At 44.2% G+C, this 23,179-nt stretch overlaps 2 protein-coding genes across 19 annotated transcripts in view; one reads left to right on the top strand and one right to left on the bottom strand.

The window, feature by feature from the left end:
• Window positions 1-23,179, top strand: part of LOC116446882 — a 781,927-nt gene that overhangs the window by 498,732 nt on the left and 260,016 nt on the right. The gene's annotated exons all lie outside the window — the stretch shown is intronic.
• The window catches only part of AGAP1 (ArfGAP with GTPase domain, ankyrin repeat and PH domain 1), a 315,634-nt gene that overhangs the window by 163,835 nt on the left and 128,620 nt on the right, over window positions 1-23,179 (bottom strand). For 17 of the 18 annotated variants that reach the window (XM_032115311.1, XM_032115303.1, XM_032115304.1 and 14 more), the window contains 3 exons: window positions 11,980-12,107; window positions 5,215-5,370; window positions 246-338 (listed from right to left, as the gene is read on the bottom strand). In XM_032115311.1, the coding sequence (XP_031971202.1) occupies window positions 246-338; window positions 5,215-5,370; window positions 11,980-12,107 (377 nt within the window). The remainder of the gene's footprint in view (window positions 1-245; window positions 339-5,214; window positions 5,371-11,979; window positions 12,108-23,179) is intronic. The other variant, XM_032115297.1, reaches the window with a different exon arrangement.

The raw sequence follows: 23,179 nt of genomic DNA, 5'->3' as shown, positions 1-23,179 counted from the left end.
CGGCAGACTGCACTTCATTAGGCCTGTTGTCACATTTTCCCTCTTCTTATTCTAATGATCCTATTTTAATACACATAGGAACCTCTCCTAATTGATGTCAAGTGAGTGACTTCCACATTCATCACCGGCGCACATCAAACGCCGCTCGGCGCTCGGCCCCGCCACCGCAGTGCCGCGGACCCGAGGTGTGTCTCCCAACTATGGAAAGCAGGGGAGGAAAAAAAATGCAACTATTTCAGCATTACCTGTTTAATTGGGATTGCTCGGCCGCTTCCAATGCTGTCTGTTCTGCTCTCCAGGACCTTCTTCTCTTTGTCTGGGTCGCTCCCTTTCCGAGACTGCAGAGCAAAAAGAAAAGTTTGTGCTCTATGAAATGCACACGGAGGATGCTCTCATTTGCCTTTTTTTTTGGGGGGGAGGGAGAAGGCAATTAAAAAATTATTTGGCAGGTAAATCTAGGCTCAAAAGCTGCGGGTTGGATCTACACAAGTACACAACCATCCTAAAATCCGAATAAATTTCCCATCCGCCACCCATAAATTTCAACCATCCACTAGTTTGAAATGCATTTCGGTTTAAAGAGTTACAGCTTCACTGTCTGAAGATCCAGAACATCAGAGGACACGTTTCTGAAGTTTCCAACAGTAGCTCCAAAGCGGAATGAAGGTGCCATCTCCTCATTAAAAAATTTAATATACCCATGCATACATTTAATTCACACCTGTGTGGTTCTTAGAAAAGTCAGCAACTATTTAGAAATACGATTTTATAATGCTGGTTTTGACCATGTGAACTTTAACTCATTATTTTTTTCTGCTTTGGGATAGTTAGAAAGTTGGAACTGCAAGAAAAGCTGGTGACTGATGCTGGAAAAAGTTATCTCAACACAATGTGGAAAAATCAGCATGAGGAGGATTTAACCAATGTCTAAAGCCTGAATTGCTTTATCCTGGCTTTCTCTAAGGCTGGAACTGCTGCAGGAGTAAGGTCACAGCGCTCACTTCTTGACTTTAGCAAGTTACATGGGAATTGGAAGAAGTTACTCAGGGTGCAGCCCGTTCCTGCGACAGAACGCACGAGCGCAATGGTTTTGACAGATTTATTTTATTACAAAAAGAAGACCTGCGAGTCATCCTCCTTAATAACTGCACTGACAAGTGACAACTTCACTCCATTACTTTCCAATGGGAACATTACTCACACAATATCGGAAATGGGAAAACATTTTCATGTGCTTTTCAACTCGGCGCTGATGTATGAAAGGAGCCCATTTGTGGTGTCCGGCACCACGATGGGGAGCTAATGAAACCCGGGGCGACGTCAGAGCCCGCTCCGCGTTTCCAGCGGCAAGAGATGCTCGGAACACCGAAATCCGGAGGACAGTCGGGATCGTGGATCGCTAATGCCCGCTTCCCCCATTCCACAAAGGGGTGGAAGGAAGAATAAACCCCCGGAGCAGCTGCCCCCGGGCATGAGAGGAGGGAAGGGGAGGGAGGGAAGCCAGCGAGGAGGACTTCAAGTAACAGCATTCTGAGCAACACATTCACCCAGCGGGGATCCCGTGCTGCCGGCCCCGCTCCGCCGGGAACGGGCTCCTATCACCAGTTACTATGGTTCGGGGCAATGGAATGACGTGCCGGGGAATTAAACAAAGAACAAATGAAAGCAAGCAAAACAAGTGGGAGGGATGAAATCCAGTGTGCAGGATAACTATTGTTCCTCGTCCTTCAAGACAGATTTCTGCCTCTGAAAGTGCCACTTCCCAAGAATACAAGGCAAAACAAAGCTTCAATGGCGCAAAGCGCCCGTAAGTGACATTGTAAAGAAACTCAGTGAAGGTGCCCAAATCCTTGGGAGGGGAGTTGTCAACTTGAATGTTTCTTTTTTATCTGACTTTTTTTAGAGAAAGGACCCTGCCTCTGAAATGCAGGCTGAATATCTGCGTGCTGCTTTTCATTTCTAGTTTCACATCATCACCATTCCCTAAAAGTAATCGCAGCTGGAAATCACACGCTGCACGTGGAAGGGAAATATCTACGTGCAAAACATTGCTAAGTGCCAAAAGTACAGAAATGTAGGGATTTCTGGTAGGCAAATTCCCTTCCAGCTGCTCGTAATCACAGAATCCCTAACATTTTCCAGGGGAGAATCTTAGCACGCTCTGCTATTTATAAAGATAAATTGTGCAGTGAAACAGAGATCTGATCGTTTATGCTTTCGTACCTAGGACACACACAATGTATCTTGCATCCCTACAGCAGAAAAAAAAAACCCACTCCAAACCAGTGGAAGAGTAACACTTCACAGGACTTTTTTTGATGGCACAGCCACACATTCAGTGGTGCCATTTAAAACACCTGCACGAATACAATTTGAGTGATTTCCCCTTTGCACTGGAAGTCACTCACAGACTTAATCCATGTAAAACTTGCCCCAAGCTGTCACATCTGAGTTTGGGCACAACCAGACCCAGACCTGCATTGCAGACCACCCCAAAAGTAAAAATACTCATCTCTAACAGGAGATACTGAGACAGAGAGAGTTCATTTTAAGTTTGAAAAACTCTCTTGGAGCTCTGTAAATATATAAGACAGGTAATTACTGAATGTGGGAAAGGAGATGTGCCTTTCTGTGCCAGAAATTCCCTCACCCCATGTGGGATCAGACATGGTTACAATCAGCTCCTTGCTCAGTGGACCTCACATTTTATATGCATTTTAAATCCTCACCTGCCCTATACATTATTATTTGGTGGTCCCTGTTATCACACTACCCAAAACAAAGGATATTAACCCTTCTACTAACATTTCATCTCTTTTATCACCTAAGTGGAAAATGAGCTGCTGCAACGATTGCTTCACAACAAACATTAATACTCAAAGTCAAAAAGATCAGATGCTGCATTTAATGCACTGAACAGGAACATGTTTAAAATTCTCAACCCTATTCCAACTCGAAAGCTCTAATTAAGTAAAGAATCAAATATTTTCTACTTAGCCCAGTTTTCTTCCAACATCATCAGATCTAAAGATCGCTAAACAGATTACCTGTGCTAGATAACAAGAGGTAACTTGCAATTATTAAACAGATAAATATCTGATTCTGTAAGAGATAAAGGCGTAAGTGACTGGGAAGAGAAGCACAGCAAGAAACCCAGAGCTAAACAGTATAATATTTAAATTACACACTGTGTTCGCACCTACACGGAAAATACTGGTCATCTATTTATTCAATTAAATAATTCTAGGTTATAACTTGGCTGATATGGCACAAAACCAGGGCTACAGCAGAGTGGGTGTTAAGTACTTCAGCACATGGATTGCAGGGCAACTCATTAAACAATCTCACTACACTCACTTTAAAAGACACAACTAATTCTGCAAAGCCAAATTATTATTATTTTTCCCAGCTACCAGACATTAAACAAGTATCAACAGCCTCACATATTAGTAAATATGGCTCTCACTAATTATCCCAAACCAGAGCTTGAGTCTATTTGTTTATAGCTGACTCAACACTCTTCTCAAACCTTTTCTGTGACTGCAGATGGGCCTATTTTCCTCTCCTCCCTTTCTCAGGTTTATAGTTGCTCCAAACTGAAACACCCCCAATTCCCCAAATGCCAACACCACCCCACAGAGCCCTTGCAGCACCTCACACACCCTTCAGCCCTGACATGGATGGTCGGCGATGTTTCCAGGGATGCAGTGGCATCCCAGCTCTGCTTCCAAAGCTCTGATTGCTGGCTGTTTCTGGGCTGACACTGACATCTAGTGGGGTTGGGAACTCCGGAATTTTCCCACCAAACTCCAGAGTGTTCCCACCACTGGGAAGAAATCCGCACAATTGTTATCTAGTATCGGCGTCAAAGCGGGGACGCTTCTTGCCAGGCCACTCATTTTATTGTTTTCCACCTCCACATTTGCACCCAAACACAAATGTGTCGTTTCCTTTCCTTTGCAGGAGTGGGAGAACCGGGTTTAATCAAAATACCCCCGTTGGGATGGACACAGGATCCCTGGGGCTCTGTGCTGTCACACTCAGTGCTCCAAAACAGTGACAAAACTTTCCACTTGTGGAAGGTGGAGGGCTCAGATATCCCTCAGAGCATGAGGAAATGGTTTTATCGGGTTTGAATGTGGCAAGCGAGCATGACATCACCTTTAGAATAAAATATATACATTCCCATGCTGACAGGGAAGCTGTGGGCTCCTAAACACAACTAACATGTAGCTACAACCCCAAGGGAGTTACATGAAAGCCCACAAGGATTCTGAGTTTGCTATGATGTGTGTGAACTGTCAAAAAACCTGCTTACAAACCACAATTACACCTGCAACACCATCCCAGAGCTTTCAGCAAGAGGGATAAACCAAGGCAATCTTCACTCAAGCCTTCACTAGCATTCCCCAAACTCCTTTTCCATAACAAAGATGTGACATATTGCACCAAGCAGCTTTCTATTTGCTGGTTTTGGTTGGTTGGTTGGTTTTGGGCTTTTTGGCCTCTCAATGAAGCAAAAATCCAGGTGGTTTGGGAAGGAAAAAAGTTACTTTAAACTCCATCATCTTTTTTGACCCTGGAGAAGAAAAAAGTGATTTGATTCTAAATAGTAATGAAAGTAGCACAGGGTAGTTGTAGAATAGCTGGGTTTGGGAAGGAGCTTAAAGCTCATCCCACTCCACCCCCTGCCATGGGCAGGGACACCTCCCACTATCCCAGGCTGCTCCAAGCCCCATCCAACCTGGCCTGGAACACTTCCAGGGATCCAGGGGCAGCCACAGCTTCTCTGGGCACCCTGTGCCAGGGCCTGCCCACCCTCGCAGTGAGGAATTCCTTCCCAGTATCCCATCTAACCCTGCCCTGTCAGTGGAAGTCCCATCACTCCAGGCCCTTGTCCCAAGTCCCTCTCCAGCTCTCCTAGAGGCCCTTTAGGCACCGAAAAGGGCTCTTAAGGTCTCCCTGAAGCCTCCTCATCTCCAGGCTGAACAACCTCAAGTCTCTCAGCCTGTCTTCCTAGGAAAAGTGCTCCTGTTTAAGTCTCCAACAGAACCACCCAATGGTAATTCCAAGATGTTCTCGTTTTTGAGTCCACAGCTCCGTGCCACCACTCCTGTGTGGGTCAGAGCAGCCCAGCTGCAGAGGGCTGAAGCTCAGGCTGACCCCACAGCACCATGCACACCACAGCAGCAGAGGGTCCCCTGGCTCACTCACCGTGAAGAGGTTGGATCGGCGCTTGGACTGTTTACGGACAGGAGTTGGTGTGTTGGCAGTGGGAGGAACATCAATCCGCAGCTCCTTCTGGCTGGTGCTTGGAGTTGATGGGACAGAGGAGGAATAATCACTTAAACTCCCTCCTCCATTACTGGTCTGCAAGGATTAAAGCGAGTTTTAAACAGTGGTACACTGCTTTCAAGAAATGACAATCCACAGCTGTATCTTATTTACTCCTGATTTACTCCATATTTACACAAAAGAGCAGCCAGGGCTCAGGGACTCAGCAGGGCTATCCTACTGCCACTTTTCCACACATTTCTATTCCAAGCCTTTAAACATCTCCCCTGCCATTATTTTTGAACACTTAGATAGCTCTGTTTACACAGCAGGCACATTTTCATTCTATGCAGTATAACCTTAACTGGATAGCGACAGTTTCATTTGTTTTCTAGTGTAAGAATAAGCAAAACAATGGGGAAAACCTTTCAAATCTGGATTCCTACTTCAAACCTACTAAACTACATTCTAACCTAAGAGAAAATAACCCATGCCACGGAGCTGCATAGCTGGAGCTAAGCCTAGTCTGGAGACACCAGATCACTGAGAGCTGATCAAGAAAATGAAAATAATTCAGTATTGTAAAATAGGTACTGTGGGGTTGGATAAATCCCAACATATTCCAAGAACCACAGAATCTCCTGAGCTGCAAGGGACCCACAAGGATAATCGAGTCCAGTTCCTGGCCCTGCACAGGATTTGCTGAAGCCACTGGTACAAAGATACAAAACTTTTAAGTAAGGTATGCCAATTTACTCAAGGCAGCCAAAACTGTGATGTTACATCCTAGCCCTGAAAGAAATAAAGCATTGAGCCTATAGAACAATAAATGAACAGGTGCAACAAATTCCTAAAAGCAGGAAGGTGATGAAACCAGACACAATGGAAAGGACCAAAAGGTGATTAAGAAAAAGTCTTATTTTTCCTTTAAAAGGACTTCTTACACATGACATAAATGAGTACTAAAAACATCATTAAAGGAGATGCTCTATGTGCTGATGGGGGACTGGGGCAGGACAACAGGGAAAATTCTGCCTGCTGGGGATGGAAAACTCAGCAGAGGAGCAGCAGTGGATGAAGGAACTGGGCAACAACTCCCACGTAGCTTTTGGGGCAAAAACCACATCTGGGATGCACAGAGAAGGGGGAAAGTCCATCTTTAAAGCAGTCAAGTTTCCTAGAGGAAGTGAGGAAAGTAAGAGGGCATTTCCAGAATTCCTGAGGAGAAAGATGCCCGACTGGACTTCCCCCACGCTCCTTGGGGATCAGCATCTCCAGCTGCAACCAGTCAGGATGAAAAAGCAGGAGACAATCCCTTACACCCCCCAGCTGAAGTCTCTCAGTGTTCCAAGTTCTCTTCTGATTCTTGCAGCTTTTCCAAACCAGGGAGCAGAGGTGAAGGCACTGAAAGCAACAGAGGGGCTGAAGAGAGATTTCCTACAACATCCTCGAGTGCCAGAAGAAGCAGCAGCAGAACTGGGAGATGTAAACAAAAGAGATGAAATAACATAATTGAAATGATCATTTTGAGTGTCCTAATGGAGAATGGTAACACTGGAGAACAGAGCAGGACAACCTGGGAAGAAATGGCCTCAGTACCCCACATTGGCTTTCCCTGTCTCTGTGGCACCTTGTTCCCAAACCACTGGATGTGTTGGAGGTGAGAAGGGTGGCATGGAAATCCTATTTTAAACTGAAATGTACAGATTTATACCCTAAGAGCCTACTTCCCAGATGGAGAACGTGAAGGATTCCCTAAAATTTTACCTTTTAAATCCTTCATCATTTTATAGCAGCATTTTACACTTTTTGCAGCCGTCTCCTGGATTTCTAAGTGATTTATTTTCCGGGAGTGAGTAACTCCTGAAGAAAAACACAAACCTGTTGGATATTCTGCTCCCCAAAGACACACAAAGAGTTTCTATAAAAGAAGTCCTGCAGGCAACATTTCTCTTCTTACACACCAAGCCCAGTGGATTTCCAACTTTGTAAATAAAACTCTGAGGTGATTTCAAAATAAGCCACTGGCTGGAACAATGAAAAACACAACCAGAGAAACACTCGGAAACCATATTCATAAAATCACAGACTGGTTCAGGTTGGAAGGGACCCCAAGGATCATCTAATTCTAACTCCCTGCCATGAGCAGGGACACCTTCCACTATCCCAGGTTGCTCCAAGTCCCAATGTCCAGCCTGGCCTTGGACACTGCCAGGGACCCAGGAGCAGCCACAGCTGCTCTGGGCACCCTGTGCCAGGGCCTCAGCACCCTCCCAAGGAGGCATCTACAATGCTTGTTCTAGAAAAATATTAGATTACTTAGAAACAACCCTGTAAATCCAAAAGGATTGTGATATATGAGGCAAATGTTGCATCATTTCTCTTTCAGTTCTGGCATTCTAGAAAATCCCCAAAAAGCAGAAGGAGCAGCTAGTTAAGCAATGTAGTCTCTTCTCTAGTCAAGTGTCCAAAATATCACAACAGATTGTCATACCCCAAATGGCCCCAGTGATAAATAAGATCATTGTATCCTACTATTTAGTGCTTATCCAGAATCAGGTCTCACATACAATTAAATAATGGATGACTAAGTCAAATGCCCTTTGCTTTTGGCAGTTCAATTTACGTGTTTAGACAATCATGTCGTAGCAAAAACTGCTTGGAGGCATTGTGCAAACATAAATAGTGCATCACTACTGATTTGCAACAGGTAGTAAGGAGTGAGCTTGTGTGGTAGCCACAGCTGAGCTGCAGCTTCGTAGTGGGTGTTCAGCTCCACACCTTTCCCAGGAATAATGCAAATCTCTTTGGAGAATGACACTGCTGACCAGGAAACACAATTCTGGCACTGCTGTCCACATGGATGGACCCTGAGGGGCTGGAGCATGGCCAGGGCAGGGAACGGAGCTGGGGAGGGGCTGGAGCCCCAGGAGCGGCTGAGGGAGCTGGGAAGGGGCTGAGCCTGGAGCAAAGGAGGCTCAGGGGGGACCTTGTGGCTCTGCACAAGTCCCTGACAGGAGGGGGCAGCCGGGGGGAAATCGGGCTCTGCTCCCAGGGAACAGGGACAGGAGGAGAGGGAACGGCCTCAGGCTGGGCCAGGGGAGGTTTAGATTGGATATCAAGGAAAATTTCCTCACTAAAGGGTGTCTAAGGTCCCTCTGTCACAGTGGAATTCATGTAGACCACGCAGACATGGAAACATGGCGCCATTTCAATCTCCTCTCACAGCTGATTTCCAGGAAAGCCAGCTAGTGTGAAAACACACAGATTGCAAGGAATTACAGTCATTGGTAGAACAATTCTTTCCATCTTTACCTTCAAAACTGGAGTTCACCAGTAAGCTCACACTGCTGGGGATTCCTAGCTGGAATTTCCACATCATCAGTTTTTCTGGAGAGGGGCCTGGAGTCTTCCACACAGACAGCAACTACAGCTGTTCTGTTGTGCCAAGGGCTTTTCCAGCTGTTTTTACAACAGTGCAAACTCACACCCAGGCCCAGCTGCAGGTAACCACTCCGCAGGTAATGCAGCCCCCACACAGAAGGCACTGAGGACCAAAGGTGGGACCCACCCGAGCAGCCTCAGGGGTTTTGGAACCAGATGATCTCCACTTTCAGGGGCTGGGCAGAGCAAAGAGCCCTCTGGAACTGTTTTTATTGGCACTATTCTTCTGAGATAGTATCTTAAAAATGCCTTCCTGATATGTCAGGCGTGAAGGACAAGCAACTCCTCTAGCACAGGGATGGATTGAGGGAAAAGCAATGCCTATGGGGTTTTGTGAGGGAAAAGGGAACTCACGCTACTTTGAAATAAGACTTAGCATGGTCTACAAGCATATCATGCCAAGGAAAACTGTCGAGGAATGGGAGAAAGGGGGAATGAAAGGTGGGATAGACATGCAGAGCACACAGATACAGAAGTGACTGGTCTGTACTTGTAAAAAGTAAAGACTATTCCAAGATGCCCTGTGGCCAATAAGAGGCCTTCAATCCACTGAGCAACACTTCTTCTCCTCTAAACAACTCAGTCTACCTCTTGAAGTGTTCCAAAAAGCCAGACAGTGAGCTGTGACTGGAATACCTGAATGCATCAGACAGAATGTAAGTGATGTTGCACCATCCCTCTTGTTGACAGAGTACACAACAGTTCTGTCCATCATGGTCGTGAATGATAATTCTTGGATTTGAGAATGAAATTCTTTCCATGCATTCTGTGCTGCCCTGAAAGCCAACAGAGGTACCTGAAGTATTTGCAAGGGTTGTTGACTCTGGGTACCAAGGGTTTTCAAGGAAAACCCTCATCTTGACTGACATACACGCTAAAAACTAAGTAGGAAAATTAAGCAGCATCTACTACAAAGACAAGTGGATTTTGTCTTTGGAATAGGAAGCTTCTTATTGTGTGGAACAGCTCTCTGGAAATACGTAACTATAGATACTCCTGAGAGCATTTTCTGGAAGAGGATCTTACTGAGGCATTTACCACCTCAGACTCCTGGACAAGAGGATAGAGAAACACCCAAACACACAGACAAGTCTTTCACAGAATCCCAAAATGGTTTGGCTCGGAAGAGACCTTAAGGCTGATCTTATTCCAACTCCCTGCCATGGGCACCTTCCACTAGACCAGACTGCTCCAAGCCCTGTCCAACCTGGCAAACTGAAACCACAAAAGCCCTGGATGGTGCTAAGCCTTAGAATTCCCCCCAAGGTATGCTAAGGACTAGGATGGGTAAGGTGACACTTGATACTTCTTTTTTTCCTTTCTCTAAAGCCTAAGCTTTGGACTGCAGAGTCATCTGGAGAGTTTGCAGGAGTTCGATCCCCAGGATGATCCAACCAGAGATGGAACAATATCCAACTTGATCTGAAGTGCTGTGTGTAACCACTGCCTCTGAAGGCCTCTGCTCCTGTGGAGAATGCAAGTGGCAGGGCACTGCACCAATAACGGGTTCAATTCATGGAGGAAATCTTCAGAGAAACATCATTACGCCAAGAGAGATGTTCCAAAGGGCAAGACACCAGCCAGTCTTCCAGCCAAGATCAGAGATGGCAAATCTTGCCCCAGATCATCTTAAACTTGGAATTGCAGTTGCAAAGTTCTTTTAAGTCTGGGATAAGGATTCAGCTTCCTTCCCTTAAACAAGGTCACACTGCCTTCAAGTGTAGCACAAAGGAGATACGACATGAAACAGATTTCTGGCCTCTACTTTTAGGCATGACATCAGTCTCAGAAGAGAGACATCTTTGCCTGGTGATGCAACTGCCCTTTTAGGTAATTATGACACCTAGCAAAGGCAGTAAAGAACATTATTTCACTTTTATTGAAACAGAATCTAGGGAGCCTTATCACAAAAGCTACCCTGCCTTGATTTTCCCAAACAGTTCTTATCACTGGCAAGAAGTTTACCCGCATAGGTGATGTACTGGTCTACAATTTGGTGTTTGCTGTTGACCTTCCTCCTAGGCTTGGGTAGGAAACCAGTGAGCCCCCAGATATTTGATGCCCTTAATCAAAAGAAGCTTCATTAACAAGAAACGCCCTCAGAGAGAGCAAGTTCCAAAGTCTTATGGCCACGAACTGGTCAGAGACAGAGCGGCTGAGGAAACGTGGCCAATGTCACATGGCAAGAAAGAGGAAAACCTCTCCCATACGAGAACTTGTACTTCACCACAAGGTGCCAGGGTTCTTCTGAAGAGCAATGCACCTCACTCAGCACCTGCTTTAGAAAGGGGGGTCTGAGCTCCAGCATTCTCTTTAGGCTCATCAGCAAAAACCACAGCCACAGTCTGAGGATGTATCGGGACTCAGCTTGAAGCAGAGTAACTCATAGCAAAGAACTTTTAAGACTAAACTGGCACCTGCATCTCTAGGGTTATAACCCAGTGGTAGAAGTTACTCCTTTCTGCCAAAAACCAGGCACTCGGTGCGGGATAGAGGTCCAGAGTTAAAACAGATCCTCACATGCGTGGCTCAAGATTGCAAAATAACCTCAGAAGACATTGGCATATTATTGAGTTTAGAGTGAAAACCACACCAGAGTGGCTGTAGGTATTTGATATCATTCAGTTTACATCCATCCCAACTGGGGGTATGCCCAGAGATTATCGCTTGACACTAGAAAACAAAGACACTGAGGAAGGGCATCGCGAGGGAGACACAGGGGAGCGTGCAACACACACAGGTAAAACTTGTGCTAGTCAGAAAATTTTGGTATTAACCATATGTAGTGGGTTGAACCTGAGTTGATGGACACCACATGCTTCTAAAAATACCATCAAGTGAAAATTCCAGCACTCTAACTACTGGGATACACCAGCTCAGCACAGCTGAGGGACAGTAACCATCAAAAACCCAGCAAGGGGATGTTAAACCACAGCACAGCAAACCCTGCAACTGTCATGACTGGTCTACTCAGACCTGCAGGCTGCTGGGTACCAATGAGAATGATCAAAGCAGGCTTATCAATCCAAGCAGGCTTTAAAGCCAAATTATTCTGCTTTACTATTTTGTTTCCTGAAATGAAGTCAAGCCAATCTAAAAAAACAAAAATTCAGATATTGCTTCAAGTTACAGATCACTGACAGCATTAAGAAAATGGCAACTACCTCTCGAGCAGCAAAGAGAGCACTTGAAATGGCATGAAATACATCAGATGAAAAGCAGCTTATCAGTTCCTCTTTCAAGCATTTATTTTATCTGTACCTGGCTGATATGTACGGCAGAAACCTGGGCAGAACACACGGAAGAGTGGCTCGGAGAGTTGGGCAGAGATTTGCAGGGTCCAATTGAGAGCTGCTGTTTCTTCTTGGTGGAAACAATCTTCTGGGCAACTAAAGGGAAACAAAACATCCAGGCAGGTAAGGCAGAGCACACGTGGAAAGCAGGGCATGGCAGGAAAACACAGAATGAACAAGACACAAACAGAGGGTTCCACCACCAAAGCCTGCTCCAAAAGTTGAGTGTATTACACGGAAGACAAATGATGCTGGTTTTCCATGATGTTCCATGTGAGACCCCAGCTCGGTTCTCCACATGGAGGATGTGACTCCAGAACTCTCACTCCACCAGGTGAGCACCAGAGGACTCGGGGAAAAAGTTACAAAAAGCAAGAGCAGGAATTCTGTACCAAGTCCCCTCTGTGCTTACACCACCACACTAACAAAGCTTATGGTAGGAAACATTTTCCATTCTTTTTTGGGATGTTCTCCTGGCAGGCAGAAGACACCCAGTCTCTGCTGCCAAGGAATAAGATGGACTGTCCTTAATTACCAGCCATCGCACCAGGGCAATCCATTTTGGAACCCAAACCAAAGATAATTGGAATATCGGAACTGATAAAGGGTTCCCGACATAGAATGAATACCCGGATTGGTGGTGCCACACACCACATCCCAGCGCAATTATTTATGGAAAGAAGCTGTATCATGATTTCTAGTTTTAGCTTTTATTCCTTAGCAGCAGCAGCACAGCTGGAAAAATGCCTAATTTGTTTTGCAATTTATTAAGACATTTTCTTCAGCACTGAAGGAAAAGCAGCATTTATCAAATGGATACAGGGATCAGAGTCATTAACATCTCTAGACACAGCTTGGCAGACCCATAATAAAAAAAAATCAAACAGAACTGATGTGAAATGCAGCAACTTCCAAACCCCTTCTACAATTTTTCAATTTAAACAAGTCAAACTATTTCAGGAATTCATCCCATCACACACTGGAGCTTGAGTTCTTGCTGCTAATTCAGCTAAAGGCTTTGGAAAGTGCTCTTTTTATATGTCACAAATACATAAAAATAAAATTTGTTGCTACCTTTTGAGTCACAAATTAAAAACTAATCAAAATTTCAGTCTTTAGAAACAGATATCTGCGTAGTGCTAATCAAAAACTAAATTTAGCTTCCTTGCATGCAGTTTTCTTCCTGAAGGGAAGCACCTCATGAAACTTGTGCCAAGGAGCCTGCAGTCACCTGCAAAGCCTCCACCAAAACCAGTGACAATTATTGGCATCTCCTTAAGAAGTACCCCAGAAACTTGATGGAATTAAGCCAACAGAATCCAGGCTGTCTTGTTCAGAAAACATAAAAAGATAATCACGTAAATTCCAAGATTGTTTTCCCTCACTACCTTATAGCACAGGCAGGAATGGTGTAAGCATAGTTTCTTCTCAGATGAATGCAATTTTAATAACAAACTGGTCTGTGGCTTATGTTTTTCATGCAAATGAATGATGGCATAACCATGATTTAGTGAGAATACATTGTATAAAGAATAGTTCATATATATGAAGAAGCAGCTTCATTAGTTACATCCCACCTCCAATAGGCTTCTTATCATCCTGAAAGGATGGTATCAATTAATTTATCTTCCCCATGCATATTGATCATAACCTTCATCAGCTAATCATGTTTAAATTAAAGGGGAATATCGTAGCACTCTGTCATTTCAGACCCATTGGGTTATTGATCTGGAGCCTGGGAAGCCATATATTAAAATATTTTAAAACACATTAGTGAGTGAAGAGAGCAAACCAAAGGTCAGATTTTAGCATATGCACATGGATTTGTCTTCATCGTATGTGGAAAAGACCTAAATTAAGACCAAAACTGAACAAAAACCACACATGAATGAAAACTACCTCGTCTGCAAAAGCTCCTGCTCCCACACGGGAGAGATAATTAGCCAAGGAAAATATTTACCTCTTCCCTTCAATGTGAACACAGGGGTGTTGGTAGCATCACATCAACACGCACAGCACAGTCTGGGCAAGGAAGGGGAAGGAACAGGGGAAAGAAACTCAAGACAGTCTGAACTCACCGACTCAAATGCACAACCTGAACATGAGGGAAGAACCAGGCTGCTCCCAGCCCCAATGTCCAGCCTGGCCTTGGGCACTGCCAGGGATCCAGGGGCAGCCCCAGCTGCTCTGGGCACCCTGTGCCAGGGCCTGCCCACCCTCCCAGGGAACAATTCCTTCCCAAGATCCCATCCAGCCCTGCCCTCTGGCACTGGGAAGCCATTCCCTGTGTCCTGTCCCTCCATGCCTTGTCCCCAGTCCCTCTCCAGCTCTCCTGGAGCCCCTCTAGGCCCTGGAGGGGGCTCTAAGCTCTCCCTGGAGCCTTCTCTTCTCCAAGTGAACAGCCCCAGCTCTCCCAGCCTGGCTCCAGAGCAGAGGGGCTCCAGTCTCAGAAACATCTCCATGGCCTCCTCTGGACTCATTCCAGCAACTCCACATCCTTCTTATGCTGGGGGGGGGGGTCCCAAACTGGACACAGGTAGGGTCAAAATAGACCACTCTTCACGTCAAATGTCTTAGCTGCTCACTCCATCAGAACAATGACGTTCTATAAAGAGAATTAAAAATTCAAGAAAGCAGAAATATTTCTGCCCCAAGCCTTCAGGTTCTGTCTCATTCCAAAGCTGCTTCTGAACGCAATATCGGAATTTAATACTTGCTGAAAAATATTTCTAAAACAGATGAATACTGACTTAATCTATAGCAGGTATCAAAAATAATCCAGAGAGTGAGAAGCATTTCAACTATTTTTAAAAATCAATTGAATTGTCTGTACTTTTACAGATTCCATTAAGCTATCAAATTTGGGACAGATTTTATTGTAATGTATCAGTAGTATGAAAAGCTAAACAAAATTTATGTGCAAAGTCAAGACCTCTTCTGCAAATAAAGGGGGATATGCCATGGATACTTAGAGCTGTAAACAAGGAGAATTGATATTTAGCAAATATTTGGTCTTGGGGGGAGACCGACGCTCATTTTTTATACATTTAAATTTAATTCCACGAACCAGAATGACTGGGAGTTGTGTTTTGCTTTAAGGCATTGATAATTAAAAGCATGTGAAATTCCCGCACCAAGTTGGGAGGGAAAGCTCTTGGCTTGAATGCCTCTTCTTCCATGCCTGACCTAGCGCACCACAACAAAATTAACCTTCCCACCCCCTGCCACTTTCATCTCAAACGCTACTTTTTGTTAGTCAAAACCCACTCATTCCTCAGCATCTCCCGCTCCCTCCCTGCCTGGATGGCTCGCAGGGAGCCCTGAGCAGGAGAGCTCGGCACTCCGGCAGCCTCGGAGCTGCACAGCGATGTTTCCAGGCTCCAGCTCTGCGGATCTCCGCGCAAACCACCGCGTTTTCCATCTGCGCATGGAAAAAGGGACCGCACGCTCGTCTTCCCCGAGCAAAGCCCTCCCGTTCTGCTCTGGGGGCTGACGAGCAGGGGCACCTCCTCATGGGAGGACGAGCAGGGCACCTCCTCTCCCCGACACCCACAGCTGTGCCTCCATAATGAACCCACTCCTCTTTGTGCTCCGTTTGGGAGCTCGTCCCCATTAGGAATGCTGTTGCCAGAGGAACTGCACTGACAGAGTTGTCTTGCCCTGGTTCAAAGGGCTGTTCACACGTCAGCTCCTCCTCGACCTCATTAGCGCAGCTCCATCCAAGGACAAGGACAAGAAAGGCAGAGTCCTGGGGGGAAAATACTTCCTAGGAGAAGTTCAAGGCACAAGGTGAGAGTCTTACCAGCTCCGCATCTTGGAAAACTGGAAACACCCTGCAGCGCCCAAGAGATGACCTGAGGCAAATCTCATCTAGGCTGAGACCTGATCTCTCCCTGCTCCTAAGATGGATCCTAGAAAACATCCAAAGGTATCAACAATCTGATCACTTTTCATTCCCAAAAGGCAGGGAACACAGATTTTCCTGTGCTCTTTGCTTCGACCAAGGAAAGCCTGGATTATTAAAAGGGAAGACTCCAAGCATACAAGATCCTTAACATCTGGTGTTATTTCTCTTCTCAGTGATCACAGTACAGGAGTGCTGCATATTTAGGAGATGCAAACTCTCTTCTCCAATTACCACTAATTTCAATCACAACTGGTTTCTCATAAAAACCTGTTCAAGAGCATTTATCTCCACTGTGTGTCCGAGTAAGCATCGGGTTCAGTTAAAACCTGCCGCTTTGTGCAGAAGATGGGAGCGCAGGAAATTTCCCTCCACTTATGGACAGAAAATGGATTTCAGTTGAAGCTGGAAGGCTCATGGCTGGGTGAAAACCAACAGCAGGGATAAACACTCGTGAATACCTGTTTTAACTACTGGGAAGGAAAAAAGAAATGCAAAACTGGGAGTTACACAGTATTTGCTTTTACCTTAAAGAATACAAGTGGAAAAGTTAAGATATACAGCAGCTTCCATTTTTACAGCAGCTGCCTTTTAGCTTAATATTCCATGTTTACAGTATGAGTTCAATAAAAGTAAATTTATTCCACAATTACATATTGCAGGAGAGGCAGTAATAACTATCAGAGCAAGCCCTAACCACAAACGCTTCCAAATGGGAAACATTAATGTAAGTAGCCACTATTAAGGCCATTGTGCCTGTTATTTTAAATTCAATCCATTTTCTAGGCTTAACCTTTACACTCCTCTGTTTAAAAGGAGAGCTCGGCATTGCACGTGTCAGGTGTAACAGAGAAACGAGTGCTGGACAACTGTGATGTTGGGGTTTGGAAATGGCAATTTATCCAGCTAATTCCTGGCCACACGCAGCCAGAAATGTCTTAAGTTACTCTGCCCTGAAGAAGCAGTGCCACTGCAAAGCCTCACCTGCAGAGAGGAGTTCTTGCTCTGCACTGAGCACAAACCCACTCCGTGCTCTGACAGCCTGTGGTGAAACTTGCTGGGAGAAACTTCAATTTCACTCTACAGCACGACCAGAAAACAAAAGTCAAACCGACCAAAAAAGTATAAATCTGTACTGCAATGGACCAAAAGCATTAGGAAGTTTTACAGGACAAAGCGCTTGGTTAACAAATCTTTGCTTCTTATACCTTGTCTTACAAGATATGAAAATACAGCTGCAAATCAGGCTTAGTATTAAATATCTTTAATCAATGCCAACATATATTTTTTCCTCCACAGGTAACTATAATTAACACTGCACATCACTTATTCCCAACTTCCATGCAAATCACTGCCTTCCAAGACTAGGCAAGCAAATATGCCAATAAATCCACTGGAAACAATCTGGGATCTGAAGGAATTTAAAAAACAAACCTGTGTTTTCTTCACTACTTGAACTGTGCTGCAAGTAGAAGCATGTGGCTCGAGGATTTAAGGCAAACATTGTGCCAGACACACAGGTAAAGCCTTCTGCACATGGATTTACCTCACCAGTACCTCATGGAGCTCTGCTGATCTCTCCATGAGGACAGAATCAAGTAATAAATCCTGTTACATCCCACACAGAGGTATGATTTTAAATGCAAAGGTTAAAAAACATTGAAACAAGAAAAAAAGTCAAACTGAAAAGATTCAAAGAGAACGTAGTCAAATTGATGTGCTTTGTAAAATGTCCATATAGGAAGCAACTGAGTTGTTAATTACCCTTTAAGAATAACATTCTTAAGGATAACATAATTGTATATATTTAATTCTGCGTCAAAACACAGAATCACCTTTTAATCATATCAAGACAGATTAAATAACAGAAAATGATATGATACTTAAGGATTTTACCACCTTAGCGACAAATTTCACACTCCCATTTTGAAGCAGCTCCATGGAAAGCCCATTCTGGGGCATCAAATGAGAACATTTCTGCTTTCTGAAGATTCATGCACACCCAATGAGCTCACTTAAAGGAGCACAAAAAAGGACACAAAGTGCTAGAAAGCTGCTGGTTATGCTAGTGCATCTCAGACGCATCCATCCCTCTAGAAAGAAATAAACTTATGCACATTTAGTGAATCAAATTCAACTCGTGCCTCATCTAGATGGTTCTATTAACTCAACTTGAAGAAAAAACTCACCAAAAAGCCACAATAATCAATGGTTTTCTTTTTTAAGCTGCCAAAACGAATTAAAATTGTTACCTAACAACTCAAAGTCTGAAGTCAGAGCAGCAACCACACCTTGAGATGACACAGCTACATCCAGACAGGGCACAGCTGGTCCCAAAACAAGGGCCATGATTCTTGGGATATCTAAGAAAAAAGTTATATTCACCTAACACTTTGAACAAATGGCACTTTTTCCACATTAAATATGGGTATTATTCCTCAATATGTGAGTATTCTCCTCAGAAAAAAAACCAGAGAGACATCAGGTTTATTACAGCAACACACACAAAGTGCACAAACACATCAGTACTTCTGAAGCACAACCTATCTATGCTGCTCACCAAAATCAAGCCAGAGAATGTTCTTGTACTTTAGAGAAAAACCTCCCTCAAAACAAACCACCAAGGACCTAAATAAAATTAAATAAACCACTTCAGCCCATGAGCTCCATTGTCCACTGAGCCATCAAAATCCACCTCTCAGGCACACAAATGCCTGTTGGAAAAAGAGTTAAACTCTGTGTTACCAACATCACTGCTTCAGTGCAGGTGGAGTAACTCCTGCTCCCAAAACACCCTCCTCAAATCCAGCAGCAGATAGGAAGCCATCTCCTCCACCACTACAGGCTAAAATTCCTTTGGGTTTGTGGGTTTATGCACATTCAGCTGTCACAAAAGCAGTTCCCTGCCCGAGCAGAAGCATCATAGAGCATTTCACATAAATCTCCCAAAACACATAAGCCCCCCCTTTGCACTTTAATCATTTGCTAACAGTTACAATAAGATTGTATTAAAAATTTAAACTGCCCTACTTAATGCAATTTACCTTCAAAGGTCCATTTCCAGAGAATGAAGTCGAATGATATAAATGTCGAACACTTGATCAGATTTATGGCGCCCAAGAATATTTCTCTTGATACGGATCTGACGAGTGAAGGCTAATGGCTTTAGTTTTATTACTTTTTAAGCACTTAATGGGAAAATTTAGACATTTTCACAAGACTAAGCTCCAGCAAGAATGGTGCATTTACAGGATGACAGCAGAGGAGAAAGCTGCGTGCTCTCCGTGGAGATGACCGGTTAAACAGCGTTATTAAGCGAGAGATTAATGCCAAGTATTTATCCAGATAATTTGTCACACAACAGTTAGGCCTGAGTGCCTCTCAGCCAAACAGCAGAGAGCAGCACAAAGTGCTGACTCTACAGCCGAGCTTCCACGTGGAACTGGAGCCAAAATCCTAGGGCAAGACAACTGAAGTCACACTGAGACTGGAAAAGCAGGAGCTGAGTGATACTGCCATGGGTGCAGATCAACCAGTGCCTGCAGGGGGTTAGGGAATACACCTTGCATTCATTGAGGGATCCCACCTCTTCATCCCAACCACGTTCTCCACAAACACAAAAACTACTGCCAAAATGCTACAAAGCAGTAGTCACACTTGTCCAAAAAGAGGGGTTTTTTTCCTTTTTAATTTTTTTTTTTTTAACTGAAGGACAGCTGGGAGTCCTCAGATTTCAATTAATGTCGAGGTACTCGGCCAATCAGTCACCAAGTGCTATAAATTCCCTCTGTTTCTCATTAGTTACACTATTGCACAGCTTAAATCTAAACATACCTTTCTGGGAGACTGTAAATTACCAGCCCTAAGACACAAGCAAGTGCATCAGCCATCAGGAGGGGCATAAATGATGGGAGCAAGACGATTGTACGTGCGCTCAACTCCGGCTGATTTACTCCCCACGAGGGCTTTTTTCACACAAAAGTAGCACCAGCAGAAGTGCCACCAGCAGCACTCCATCTCCTGGAGTTTGCATATCTGACTTGAGACCAGTAATGACCTGTCTTTATTAACATTAACAAGTTTTATGCCTGAAATCCAATTTTCTATGGAAAAAAATATTTCTTCAGCATCTGCCAATAACGTTCCTTCATTAAGTGCAGATAGAGCTTGAAGAAAAACAAACCTCTGCCTTAATTTAAAATTGGTTCTGTGACTCTGAAAGCCTTTTCAAAGGTGAGACACTGCAGAAGGTGCCTGACACAGCAGGATCTTGTGCTGAAACCACAAGGAACACGCATTCACAACATTTATTAACAAAACCATTCAATTTTTAGTCATGTACCAGCTTTAGAATAATTCTTGAACTAAACGTGATAAGCCAGCACTCCAAAGAGGTTCCTGAGGGAATGCACTTGTCACAGATGACATATGTTCCAAATAATGCTCAAAAAAATGTCTTCTATCAGAGTTACAATTTACTCAAAAATTTAATTTGAAGTTTTGGAAGTTACAGGAAACCTTCGGTCAAGGGCTATGAATCAGCAGCCAAAACAAAAATGAGGAGAAAAATCAAAGCAAACCAAACAACAGCAAACTGTGAGCAATTATCAGCAGATAATGAACTGAAGTCACACGTGGAGACTGTTAGGGAACCCATCAAGAATCATTTAGGTTGGAAAAGCCCTCTAAAATCATCACATCCAACCATCACCCCAGCACTGCCAAGGCCACCACGAACCACGTCCCCAGGTGCCACATCTAGAAGTGGAAGAGTCCCCCAGTCTCCCTAATCCCTTAACAAAACCTGTTGAGCCCCTGTGTGCAAGAGTCACATTTAATTTTCGTAACTGAGGCAGCCCATGCAGTCCCATCCATCTGCCAACTAACTTTCCTTCCTGATTTTAGCTTACTTCCTAACCAAAATGCAGGATGCATTGCTGAAACAAGTCCACGTGGACCCCAGACTGGTAACCCCTGGAAAGACCAAACTAAAGAAATATACAGGAATATACAAAGAGAAGCTATTCAAAAAGTGGCTCTATGTTCTACAGACTCATCTCTTGTACAATACAAGTGCTGGATTTGCCCTTTTCCACAAAACATTGGCCAGATCCTGCAGCAGGCAGGACCTGGCCTTGCTGCTTCTGGCTCACACACAACTCCACCAACTAAGGCAAACAAAGGGAAGTTTGATGCAGAGAACAACAGTCTGTACTAAAGACCACACTACCCCAGGAATTGAGGCATCAATAACGTAACCATACAAACAGGACAACAAGCTTCAAGGGATACTTTTATCCTTGGCAAAGGACTTGGGATGCCCTGATGCCCACAGCTATGCTGGCCCAATACCCTGACTTGGGGCTGCCCAGCCACCAGCAGCCTCTATGACTGACAACAAATAAAGTTGCTCACAGAGGCAACTTAATGTTTGAGCCTGGCCAACAACCAACCCGACACCATCCTCTCTAAAAACGAAATGAAACGAGGAGTTTACAGATAAAATTCACTTTGCATTGACATTTGATGAAAATCACACAACGTGATCGGTGCAAACACTTTTTTTCCAGGAGGGAAGAGGCAGAAGTTGCAGATTTGGTGGGCACAAGTTGCCTTGTGCAGCACCAGGGACTCACCACCTCATCAGACCAAACCTCAATTGCAAAATTAATTATATACAATTAAACACTCTCTACTTTATAGCGAATGAGAAAGAAAAAACACATCTTATAAACTCTGCAGCAGCACTGGAAGTTTGCTGGTGTAGGAATTCCGAGGCGAATGCCACCACTGTGCCTCACTCCACACACCACCCCCAGGCATCCAGGGAGGCTTTTAAAGGCTGAATACACAATGCTAATCCCAGCGAAGCAAACAGCTCAATGGGATTTGCATATGCATACGGATTAGCTGAAAGGCAACGATTTGCAATGCATTTCGGAAATGGCTTTTGAAGAACCAGCTATGCTAATAATCAACTTTGATGTTGAAAACGTGTTTGTTACACAACAGAGAAGGTTACAAAAGGATTATGTTTATTACACCAGTTTTAAACGTTTGATAGCTCAGACAAAAGCATCTCTTCATTATAAGGGGGCAAAGCGGGCTCTTGGCTTTAATAAATGTTCCTAAACACACCCAGAACAGAATGAAGTTACAGAAAGGGCATTTTCCCTTCCCTTTCTGTCTTCAGACAACACATCTTGTGGGCTTGCTCTTAATCTCCCATTCATCAATATTAAGCCAGCAAAGCCATTTTTTTGCTAGCAAATTTTCAGAGAAATCCACAAAGGACTGTTAAAACCAATGACCAAGGGAAGACGTATTTAGGATAACTGGAAAAAAAAAAATTGAGCTTTAGACATTTCATGTTGCCCTCTGTACGTGAGGGCTTGCTGGAGAAGCTGTACAGAACACGGCATAAAGCAGGAGACGAGGGCTTTAAGATTTGTCAATAAAAAAATTAAGAAGAAAAATCAGAGAGTAAATGACCAAACCGTAAGCATAGAAGCATAACAAAAAGCATAGCAGTAAGAAGAGAGACAAAGATACGCTGGGCAAGGCAGAGCATCCCCCAAAATGCAGCAAACGAGGCACGCTTTAGACAGAACACTCAGAAATAAAACAGACAAGGAAGCACGGGTGTTGCTGCAATAAAGCCAATATAAACTGCCACTTTGTGGAGGCCATGCTCTGCTGAAGCCCTTCCTGGCCCTTGCCTAACCTTGTGGTCAGCTCCTCTACAGCATCATTTTGCAGCTGCTAAAGAATCCTCACTCTAACAGGTAGCACCAAGCAGTATTTCACTTCATTCGTTGTTAAACCCTCCCCTCTGGACACAGCCCGGGGCTGAGCCCTGCTAGCAGCTGTCAGTCTGCTGTTCAGGTCCCGTGGCTCAAAAAGAACCGCAGAAATTGTCACTGCTCTTTTCAGCTTCTGCCACCAGCTCTGCCAGGAGCTGCAGCATGACAACATTTCTTTATGACTTATTTCTGTTCTGCTTTTCCTGGTATTTCTACTGAGAAGGGCAGAGATTTGAAAAATAAGGAATTTTCAAGCTTTCTTCTTTCCAGAATTTTTCGCTTCTGTTTCTTTTTTTAAGGGAAAACAATTCCTACTTGCTTGCTAGACACTCCACAAATGTGTTTATAACGCTTTGTCTCCCAGGCACAACACACACAAGTCTATCAAACAGACCAATTCTGCCTCTTACTCACACAGTTCTACCGTGGGAAAAAAAGCAATTTACCCCCAAACCACCAGC

Source organism: Corvus moneduloides, chromosome 7 (assembly GCF_009650955.1).
Source record: "Corvus moneduloides isolate bCorMon1 chromosome 7, bCorMon1.pri, whole genome shotgun sequence".
Lineage (NCBI taxonomy): Eukaryota > Metazoa > Chordata > Aves > Passeriformes > Corvidae > Corvus > Corvus moneduloides.
Note: the sequence above shows the minus strand (reverse complement) of the source record. Positions and strands in the feature narration are given on the sequence as shown.